This window comes from Orcinus orca, chromosome 1 (assembly GCF_937001465.1).
Source record: "Orcinus orca chromosome 1, mOrcOrc1.1, whole genome shotgun sequence".
Classification (NCBI taxonomy): Eukaryota; Metazoa; Chordata; class Mammalia; order Artiodactyla; family Delphinidae; genus Orcinus; species Orcinus orca.
This window is the reverse complement of record NC_064559.1, coordinates 123,701,525-123,713,662: the sequence shown is the minus strand read 5'-3', so window position 1 is coordinate 123,713,662 and position 12,138 is coordinate 123,701,525. Positions and strand designations below refer to the sequence as shown.

The window sequence follows — 12,138 nt, the reverse complement described above, 5'->3', positions numbered from 1 at the left end:
GATGCTAGTCACATATAAACATTAGTTGAAACACTTTATGTAAAAGCGTCTTTCAATTGTCTAATTTGGGGGATTAAAGAAAACCTCACATAAGCACTGCTTCCTAGGACCCTGATTTATAGACTGTAACCATTTCCATGGCTGTGGTACAAACTTCTTCAATGAATTCTGGAACATTATGCAAACAGTTTCGCCATTTAGATGTCAGTACCTCAAAGAACAGAAGGGCCAACTCCTTTGTGTTTCGCAATTCAAGGACTTACCAGTAAATTACAAAAAGAAACTGGAACAAAATCATACAGTGACGAGAACTGAGGTTACAGAAGCCTAAGCACCTACCATCCTAAAAATGTAAGCCTTTGTGCTTGTGATCATTTTCCCCCAAACCATTATTGATGCAGATCTACATTTAAAGATTACAAAAAGTACTGTTTTCAAAACCAGTAGGTAAATACAGGCTTTTTGTGTGTGTTTTAACCTAGAGTAAGTTATAAGGAAAGCAGTTTATCTAACTTGATACTGGATCATGTTTTTTATCAATTGAAGACAAAAACTCAATTCAAAATGATTTACTTAATTATATATAAGGCACTAGTTAAGAGTGAAAAGATGCACAAGAAAGACAAATATGAGGTAATAAATACTAATAAAAAATTAGATATAAATTGTATAAGAGTTCAGCATTTCCCCCACCGAGAGCACACCTGAAGGTAACTTCTGAATAGACAGGATATAAGCTGGACCTTAAAGGATGGGTAAGATTTAGCCTGGGGAAATTGAACATGCAGAAGAATGAGATGATGTGAACAAAGTAACAGAGGTGGGAAATCCTGGGCAGTATTTACAGTGGCATTAACCACGTATCTAGAAATAAGTATTGCCTGACTTTGCCTCTAACAAGTTATCTCTAATTCCTGACACCTTACCAGGTACCAATTCCTGTCAATTCTAGCTCTACAGTTTATCTAGAAACTATTAATTTCTTTTTCCTCTACCTTAGTTTGAGTTCTCAGTACCACCTGCCTGAATGACCTTAATAGTCTTAATTCATCTCGCTGCCAGTATTTCCTTTCTTTCAGAAGCACAGGTGCTATGAAAACTCCATTTTATAATTAGATTTTAATGCTTTGGTATTTTATATTGAAATGAAAATATTTTGTGATTTTTAGATTAAAAAGTATCTTTTCTGGATATGGAAAAATTAGAAAATTTAACTTGCTAAGAACTCTATCAAGTCCCACATGTATCTTTTATGTATGTATATCCTAATCAGATCACTTAAATCTGTGAGGTAAAAGAAAGCTGAGCCAGCAGTTGTCAAAAAATGTACTACAAAACCATATAATCAAGAGTTACTAGTTTTTTATATAGAATACTTGTTGTTTTTAATCTTCACACGCATTTTGCTTAACATTGATAAAACACTGACTTTTGCTAACAGTAAGAAAGATTATACACATGGCTATACACTAGGTACACAGATAAAGCTGAATGACTATGTAGACAGAAGAGCAGCTAGATTTATATTTTCACATATAAATGAGAGACCACATACAAATTAAGTGAAAGAATTACAACTTAAAGCATACAATTCCAAAGACAAGATTCAACTTGGGGTAGGGGGTGGGGAGGGGGAAATAAATAAGCAATTCAACTCAGCAAATATTTGTTACACATTATTTGTTACACATTGATTATATGTGCATGGCACTGCAAGAAAGTACCATGGAAGATGTGAAGATAAGTAAATTAAGGAGTTTATAATATGGTAAGCACATAAACATATGCAAGCAACTGAATACTCTTATAGGACAGAGATTTACCAGGATTGTTTGAGTAGAAGAACGGCACAATCAGATCTACGATTTAAGCAGAAAACTATAAAGTGGAAGAGAATGATGGGAAGGTGGCTATTAAAATAGTGACTAAAAAAAGGAAATGGAAAGGAAGGAAAAAAATTTTAACATGCTCATGATTTAACAGGTGGTCAAAAAGAATTCCAAAGTGACTAAAAGAACAGAGAACTTATTAGATGAATTCTTCTAAGGTTACATAGTAATGTAGAGCTCTAATACCTTTATTACCTAGTTAAGTGTTCTTTGTACTCATTAGGTTTTATCATTTCTACAATAGTGCCTGGACAACAATGAAAGCAATTTAACGCTTCTGAAAACTAACAGTAAGAACTACTACAAGGTCAAAAATGCTGACTATCACAATGAGTGTTGTGTTATTTAAAAAAAAGGAAGGAAATGAGTTCTTATTTTTTGAAAGTAATATACATTTTTTCCCGAAGTAGATATGTATTATATAAACAGAGGAACATATGGCAATAGTCAAGGTCACTCATGCAACAGTCAGAGAAAGTGGAAGCACTTCATAATGATGAGAAAATTATACCTTTTTCCCTGAAGTCAGCCACAACCGATAATGCAGTTTTTAGTGCAGAAATCATTGCTACCTGGTTTCAAACTGTCTTACTTATCTTTCCTTTAAAAATGTCTCAAAATCATTTCAGTCACCAAACTTTTACAAAATAATTAACATATTCTATCACCCAAATGGCTAACAATAAATGAAGTACCATGCAAAAAAATTATTTTAGGATCTGTAATTCTTTTTTAGCCTGTCAGATTCAGGAGAATGTACACACAGTAAGTGCTAAGTAAAAAGACTGAAAGAAAACATACCAGAATGGTAACTATGGTTACCTTCAGGTGGTGAGACTACGGATGCTTTTATTTTCTTCTTTATACTTACTGTATTTTCCTGATTTTCTATGCGTATATATGTCATTTGTTATCAAGAAAAAACGTTATTTTGTAAGTGGCTCTTCAAAAGCAGCAACAATAATAAAAGCAATTCTGATTCTGCATGATTAAGCTGCTAAATGCCTAACTTGAAGATTTCAAGAGAAGAAGGACTTGTTCCTCTTGTCTTTTGTGTACTGAGAAAAATCCCTGATTTTTCATTATCAGGAATGTCTAAATACAACCACCTTGCCTGGCTCTCGACAAATAAATGGATTTTTCTTTGACTAGAAAAATCCTCAAAATACAAATAAGTGTTAGACATATCTGTTACTTAGGAATTTCAGGTAACATGATTTTAAAGTATACATGTTTATAACTAATATTTTAATTGCAAAAAAATCTTAAAATTAACTCAATGAAAATTTGAGTATCTAACATATCTTGGTCTATGTATCCTTTGCCTAAAACTGGAAAACAGGCCCGCTGTTTTTTTTAATAAATCTTTTTTAAAAAAAGTTATTTATTTATTTGTGGCTGCATTGGGTCTTTGTTGTTGCACGCGGGCTTTCTCTCCAGTTGCTGAGAGCAGGGGCTGCTCTTCGTTGCGGTGCGCGGGCTTCTCATTGTGGTGGCTTCTCTTGTTGCAGAGCACGGGCTTTAGACGCGCAGGCTCAGTAGTTGTGGTACGTGGGGTCAGTAGTTGTGGCTCGCAGGCTCTAGAGCACAGGCTCGGCAGTTGTGGCGCACAAGCCCATGTGGTGCAGGGGCTTAGTTGCTCCCAGACCAGGGCTCAAACCTGTGTCCCCTGCATTGGCAGGTGGATTCTTAACCACTGCGCCACCAGGGAGGTCCCAACAGTCCAGCTTTTTGGCTTCCAAAACTACAGGATATTAGAACTTCGCTAGTTTAGTATTCTTCATACTTTATAGTGACAAATCTTTTTTCCAAATGAATTCTTATATAGAACATCACTGATGCTAAAAATTGAGTTAAAGATAATGACCTGGCTCTTCAGGGATTTATTCTTTGTGTTTTGGTGTCAATTACTTCATTATGTGCAGAACCCTAAAGCATCTTCATAAATCATGGTGCACTTTGAAAACCACTAGTTTTGTTCAACATTCCTCCCTGTTCCCACCTCATTCCCTTGTAGTTAAGAAACTTAAGATCCGGAGCAGTTAGATGACTCCTTAGTTACCACCTGAGCAAAAAGAAAACCAAAACCTTTTAATTTACAGTTAAACTCTAAACCTTTTCCATTATATCCATTATACCTTTCCTTTACTAATTCTTCCCAATATGTAGTCAGTTTTTACCCAACATACGTATTGTAAGTTTTGTGTTAACTAATCTCTAGATAGCCAAGGTTTCTGTGGTATGTATGTATGGATTCATTTGTTTCTGTAATACCCTGCAGATGCCCCAAAGTGCCTCCATGACTCTCTAACTCTACCTTTCTCTCTTTTGGGAATGTCTTTTAACTTCTTGTCCATCTAGAAAACCCCTTATAATTCCTTTTCTAAACCACTTTATTGAGGTATAATTATCATACCATAACATTTACCCATTCCAAGTGTACATGAAATGATTTTTAGTAAATCTAAGTTGTGCAACCATCACTATATGCAGTTTTAGAGAATTTTTATCACTCCAGATCCCTTATGTCCATTTATACTTAATCCTGTTCTCATCCCCAGCTTCAGCCAACCACTAATTGCTTTCCGTCTCTATAGATTTGCTTTTTCTGGACACTTTATGTAAATGGAATCATAAATTATGTGGTCTTCTATGTCTCACTTCTTTCACTTAACATACATACACTTATTATCTATGCTGGGACTACCAATTGTTCATAAGAAAAAAGGAGATACTTCAGGGAAACATCATGCCTTCGAGAGTCTGGGAGTAAGACAAACCCAATCCTATTCTTCTACATAATCAGTTCTAAGATTGATAATGGTCCTGAAAGCATACGAAGACTGGCACAGGGTTCTTAGGACAGGAGGCAACTTCTCTAGAAATGACAAGTTAATACAACCAACCAAAATGAGAAAACACCTGGGCAATGGTGTTAGAAGGGTCCAGCCCCATGGACAAGTCTATGGGGGTAAGGACCATGATAACTGTGGTAGTGAGATGGTAGGATCCATTAGCATACAGAGTCCGTTTCCTTTCCTAGGATTATCAGTAAGGCACAAATGGCTCTCTACATCTCCCTAAATCTCAATTCTCTTAATAGACACTGCTCCTATGTATCTACTTCTTTTAATCGTCTATTGCACCCTACCCTCTCCATGAAGTCCAAGCCCCCATCACCTCTTCTCTAAAAGACTGCAATAAACCTACTAATTGATTTCCTCACTTCTAGTCTTCCCTGGCAGAAATTCAATCTCCACATACCTGCCAGAGATATCTTTTTAAAACACTTACCAGATAAAGTATTTGCTCTGTTTAAATCCCTCTAAAGGCAGTTAGTCTATATCACTTAGAATAAAATCCAAATTCCTGACAGTGTATTAGCCTAGTGATCCAACGCTACCCACCTATCCAGCCTCAGATCACTCCTCTCCTTGCCTACTACTCTCCAGCAAGCCTTCCTTTGCTTCCTTTAACAAGCCAAGCTCATCTCCGCTTTAGGGTCTTTGTCCAAACTGTTCCTTCTGACTGGGATATGGTTGTTCCTTCTTGATTCATATCTAATCTTAAATGTTACCACCCTAAGAGACCTCCCCTGACTACCCAACTACAGTAGTGACCTAGTCACTCTCTAAACTAGCAGTCTACTTGAATTTCTTATACTTGCCACTACCTGACTTTATTTTTTAAATTTGTTATTGCCTCTCTTTCCTACTAGAATGTAAACTCTTTGAGAGCAGAGACCTTCTTGGTCAGGTTTACCACCATATTCAAAGAAACTCAGTAGGCAAACAATAAAAGAAAAACAGTATTTGTTGAATAAAGAGATCACTATTCCTCTTAATGATGTCTAACTTGGCAACCTCTAATATACTTTCCATATAACAAAAACAACAATTTCATTAGGTATATGGGGTTTGTGGTAAGGAAGTGTATTTACGGCATGCCTAGAATAGAATGCATATCAACTGGCTATGTATGTGTTTGTGTGTGTGTGTGTGTGTGTGTGTGTGTGTGTGTGTGTGTGTGTGTGTGTGTGTAGAAGTGTTAGTCTATGCAACTACTTACCTTCATAGATACTGATAATCAAGAATCTTCTGTTGGTTAATAAACTATGAAGTTAATAAAAAATACTCAATGGTCGATTCTGAACTATGCTGCTTTAGAAAACAAAAAAAACAAAAAAGATAGTTCAAAAGGAGCTGATCAATGATTGCTAAAAAAATTGTACCCATTCTCAGGTTAGGAATTTCATATTACTCCTCTTTAACCTAAGGTAAAGATGTTGGAAAAGTATATACCATTCAGGTCTGTAACCTTACCCAAGTAGAACTTCTGTTTAACAACTCGATGGCTGTTTTTCAATTCATAGGAAAGCTCTTTCACATAGATGATAGAATGCCTTTCGAAAGGGGTGCCCACTTCCCCTTTAGAAAATTGAGCAAGAGAGCATGGCAAGGTAACCTGTTAACACTCTACATTTAGCAAGCGTATTTCTGGGAAATCTACTTTTCCAATTCTGCCATACTAAAAGAATGACAGTGCAGTTTTTAACTTTCCAAGAAATTTTTTACCTGCCTAGGTTGATGAATCTCAAAGTGTGGTGCCTGTACCAGCAGCTTCAGCATCACCTGAGAATTTGTTAGAAGTGCAAACTCTCAGACCCCTACTCCAGATATACACTGTATCAGAAAATCTGAAGGGAAGGCCCAGGAAACTTTAATAATCCCTTTAGGTGATTCTGATGAATACTAAAGTCTGAGAACCACTGGTATAGGTTATTGTTTTTCCATAAATGCTAGTCCAAAGAGTAAAGAGAAAAAGACGAGCTATTATAAGGGGACTTTGCCAAAATTTTTGCATTATGCAGGATATCCATATACATTTATTTTAAAATTTAAGTGTGCTATGCATATGATTATTTTTTTATGTCTTTTATCTTAGAAAACTATACAAAGGAATCAATAATTACCTCCTTCTCCTGGGATATGAATACCTTGGGTGGTACAAGAATTATACTTCCATAGAGATTTCATAAATACAAAAGACAGAAAATAGAAAGGTACTTCCTGTTTTTCACACTAGTAGTAAGTCATTTCATATCCAGATTAGGGAACAGAACCAAGATGGGGAAACAGTACTTTGTGGCTGCTTAGAGAAATCCCATATAAAACTGAGAGAAAGCTAAATTTAAAATAATAATAATATATGTAAATGTGGATATGATCTTGGGGGCTTATATGTATGGAGACTGTCAATTCTCATAGTAAATTCCCTCTCAAATACCTTCACCCATTTTAAATATGAGAACAATAATACTGTACTTCTTTATCAGTGTGGGGATCAGAGGGAAAGGGTCACCCTAGTCTACCTTTACCCAGTCTGGATAACAGATTTACATAATAAAGACAAAGATCTTTTAAAATATTTATGCCTTATACCCTGAGAAAACCATGATTCAAAAAGAGTCATGTGCCACAATGTTCATTGCAGCACTACTTACAATAGCCAGGACATGGAAGCAACCTAAGTGTCCATCGACAGACAAATGGATAAAGAAGATGTGGCACATTTATAAAATGGAATATTACTTAGCCATAAAGAAAACGAAATGGAGTTATTTGTAGTGAGGTGGATGGACCTAGAGACTGTCATACAGAGTGAAGAAAGTCAGAAAGAGAAAAACAAATACCGTACGCTAACACATATATATGGAATCTAAAAAAAAAAAATGGTTCTGATGAACCTAGGGGCAGGACAGGAATAAAGACAAAGACACAGACACAGAGAATGGACTTGAGGACACGGGGAGGGGGAAGGGTAAGCTGGGACAGAGTGAAAGTAGCATTGACATATATACACTGCCAAATGTAAACTAGAAAGCTAGTGGGAAGCAGCTGCATAGTACAGAGAGATCAGCTCGGTGCTCTGTGACCACCTAGAGGGGTGGGAGGGAGACGCAAGAGGGAGGGGATATGGGGATATACATATGCATATAGCTGATTCACTTTGTTATACAGTAGAAACTAACACAACACTGTAAAGCAATTATACTCCAATAAAGATGTTAAAAAAAAAAGTACACTTAAAAAGCAAAAAACTCTAAATAATAGATTATTAGAAGATAATTTAGAGCAAAATATGATGGAAAGGGGCTAACTAACCTTCTTCACCAGAAATAAAATTAAAACCAATATGAAAAAATATATATAGTCCCTTATATATAGTCCATTAGCTTAAGATTTACACATTTTTGTCTATCACATAATTTATTCCTCTCTTTTTTTCCTTTCTCATGGCAATCATTCTTAAATGATTAAAAGATAGCATGTCTAGAGGAAAGAATATTGGACTGAGAATCACTCATGAATATGAGAGTCAAGAATTCAATTTATTCCAACACAGAAATGTTGGGAAAAAATTTTAAGTGTAAAAAAGACTTGAATTGGCAAGGTTTTTTTTAAGTATGCATTTTATTAGAAGACAAAACAGACAGCAAAGTTCTTTGCCAATTTAGACGTAGTCATAACTAAAAGGAAGTAATGAATACTGAAAGGTGAATCATTTATACTTTTTCTCTGGTTCTTCAGAACCAAAGGCAGTATTTCTGGGATGCCTGGCCAGGATTAGTCAATTAAAGTGAGCTACTCTTCATAGGTAATACAGAAAATACAGGTCCCTCTAAAGCCACAGACACAGCATTAGGTACCAAGGCTAATGTAGCTTCTTGCTGTAAACAGCTACTTTTTTTTTTAATGGATGAATTAAATAGCATTTTATTGACCCTCAGAACAAAAGAAAAGAAAAAGTGGTTTTTGAGATTTCCTATATATACAACTAGCAATTGAATTCAGAGTCTAGGTGATCCATTGGCTGTGGGTTGTCTCTTTGTGCCTAATAATCAGCAGCTCTTATTCTGTGTGGTATCACACCTTTAATTTGGGACATCTAATTAGTGTGTAGAAAATTAAAAACCGCATTTATCAGAATAATCATGCCAGTACTTCATAACTGATAGTAGCTTTTATCCATGGGCTTCACTAAAGCATAGAAGTATTAATTAAATTTTATGGGATTATATTTCCTTTAAAATACCTGTGTAGAAAGGATCAAACTATCTTTATATTTCCCAAGAGATTAGAAATACATAAATGATTCCCAAAAAATCTTTACTATTTTTTCTTTTATTTGATTTTGAGAATATTTGAGAGACTCTTGACTACTTTTCTAATGGACTCTCCATATATATGATCAAAATATTTAAGATTTCATTAAAATAAAATGCCTGTTTCATATTCCCAGAGAGGAAACCAACCAATACAGGCCGATAGTTCTCAGTTCATGCTGTTCCTTACTTTGTAAACAGCTATTTTAAATTATGCATTCCAGGAAGATATACTGGGAAATACCTACTTCATAGATTCTAAGATGCAAATTTTTTCCTGTTATAATACATCTGAAATAGGAATGTGTCTTAACAATCAATAAAGTCTTAAAACTACTGTTGGCCACAAGCAGTCACAATTGTCATGGATTATATATGTGTGAACATCAGAACACAGATATCAAACTTGTAAAATGAATGTCAGCAGCCTGGAAGAAAATATTAAACACAGTTATGGAGTGCTCCTTTAACTCCTCAGAACCAAGATTTCTGGGTTAAAAACAACTAACTTTACATATCAATAATTGCAAAGCTGGCTTAAAAGCCTAATATCACTGGCTTTTAGCTCTTTCATGGATTATTTTAAGAAATGCTGCATCACCGTGCTCTTAATAGCACAGAAAACAATACTGGGTGGAAAAACATGGGTCTCAGCAATGCAGAGTAAGTCATTTGGAATAATTTTAAAAGGTTTTAGGAATACTTAACCAATTTAATTTGGTTATATTCCCTTTTTTGTATATTACAATTTGGATATAAAATTAAAATCTTTCTCTAGCTAAATTTCAATGATCTATTCCAGTGAGGGGAAAAGAAGTCTAAGCTATGGGAAAATTATTATAAAAATATCTAGTATTAAAAAACTTAATACACAGTCTTATATAAAATAATAATGTCTTATAATTCATGAAATACAATAAAATCTATGGAAATTTGTAGAAAACGAAAACATTTTTGCTAAATACCATAAAAAAAACCCCGTTCTTTTGTAGTATTACCTGTAAACCGCAGCAGCCTACAGCATTCATTATGGAAGCATTGTGAATAACTCGGTAAGGGATTCCCAGTTTTGTTGCTCTCAGAATAAGATCACTATGTGTTGTAGCTCTGTAGTGAGAAAAGATCAGGTTGGATTAAACTAACCACGGCTGACTTTTTAAGACAGTAAAGCCACAGCATTTCACGAGCTCAAGTCAATCAAAGGGTCAAGGACACTGCTTTCCCTCAAATATTTCGAGGCACCTGCATAACACTTTCATCTGGGTTTCTGGGCAAGAAAAGTGTAAGTTTACACAGGCCCTGTACAATGTTTAACTGCACCTTTAACACTCTTAAAGCAGCCTTGGCAGCTACAGAAAAAAGGGAACTTTTAACTTGCTCTTTTCCTCCTGTTAACACCTGCAAAAGACATCTGTGGAATATTACTCAGCAACTGAACTCCTGAGTAGCAATTCTCAAATGTTTTGGTCTTAGGGTCCCTTTAAACTCTTAAAATTTCTGCTACAGAGTTCCAACTTATGGCACTAGACTTCCTCCTTGATTTCTGCTCTATTTTGAAGGCTTTGTTTCTGTATAAGGCACAATTTACAGAACATTTTCACAGCCTGTAGATCAGAGTTCTGACTGATATATTCCTAGTTGGATTTTATCTGTCTAGCAGTCATTTTATTTATAACTGTTTTCAGCCTGGTTGTTACTGTGCATAATTAGTATGTGTAAGGGTGTGCCTATTCTGCCTGCTGCCTTCCCTTTTTTGAGATAGATCTAACGATTATAATTAGATAGATTGGGGTAAGAGAGAATACATATAAATATGGATACTGTGAAACTTAACCCCATATCAATTTAGAACTGCATTATTAAAGGCATTTTTCCCCCTTGATGAAAACTCCAGGCACTATTGGGGAAAGCAACATTAGCATGTTTGAGAAACTACATACAAACAAGCAGAACCTGTCAACTGGTCAATGCATACCAAGTAGGAAGATCAAGGGCTTTCACCCCACGAGGCAGTCAGAAACAGATTAAAGAATGCCCACCAGGGAAGTCTGTTTTAAATCACACACATAAAATACAAACTACTATAAAAATAATCCTTAATTTGATTTAAAGTAAGCTTTTAAAAAATAATATAAATGCCAGTTATAAGTTTTTAATATCACTTTCAACAGAATTTCACTATTTAACACTAAGCTAAGGGAAAACTGAATCAGTTACTTGGTGAGTTATTTAAATAGATGAGCAGAAAGAAAAAACTGTTTAAAATTATTCTCTTTTTATCACAAGTTCATTTAAAACGACCGGATGTGGTTAGTGTACTATGAAGATTTAATGACCTGGCAAAGTGATTTGATTTTGTGAAACTGATATAAATGTGATTAAATTAGCCTTTCAGATTTCTGCTATGAAATACTGTGATAAAATTGGTATTTTATCATCACAATTACCTAGATTATATTGCTTCATTAAAACAAAAGAACTGTACGAACCATGGGCTTAATACCCTTATACTGGGCATTCCTCCAGGTCCGTGGCTCATGAAAATGTTTCACTGTAGTGACTGGGAAAGTGTGTGCGTGCGTGTGCACGCGTGTGCACTGCCGTGTGTAAAGACAAATTTATTACTATTTCTGGGCATGTGGCTCTATCTAAAATCATATATACTTATATACACACACATATAGTTCTAGATAGAGCCACATGCCCAGAAATAGTAAATGTTTCTTAATAATATACTTGGAATTGCTCTGAAGGCAATTTCAAAAAAGGAGATTCAAGAATGTTGTGATTGGGCTTCCCTGGTGGCACAGTGGTTGAAAATCTGCCTGCTAATGCAGGGGTCACGGGTTCAAGCCCTGGTCTGGGAGGATCCCACATGCCGTGGAGCAACTGGGCCCATGAGCCACAACTGCTGAGCCCGCGCATCTGAAGCCTGTGCTCCGCAACAAGAGAGGCCGCGATAGTGAGAGGCCCACGTACCGCGATGAAGAGTGGCCCCCGCTTGCCACAGCTGGGGAAAGCCCTCACACAGAGGCGAAGACCCAACACATCCAAAAATAAATAAATAAACAAATGTGGGGTTTA

The 12,138-nt window shown here is 35.7% G+C and overlaps 1 protein-coding gene across 1 annotated transcript in view; it reads right to left on the bottom strand.

Moving 5' to 3' along the window:
• DPH5 (diphthamide biosynthesis 5) overlaps positions 1 to 12,138 on the bottom strand; it is a 36,662-nt gene that overhangs the window by 11,733 nt on the left and 12,791 nt on the right. Inside the window, exon 4 of the mRNA XM_033433915.2 lies at positions 10,053 to 10,161. Coding sequence (XP_033289806.1) covers positions 10,053 to 10,161 — 109 coding nt within the window. The remainder of the gene's footprint in view (positions 1 to 10,052; positions 10,162 to 12,138) is intronic.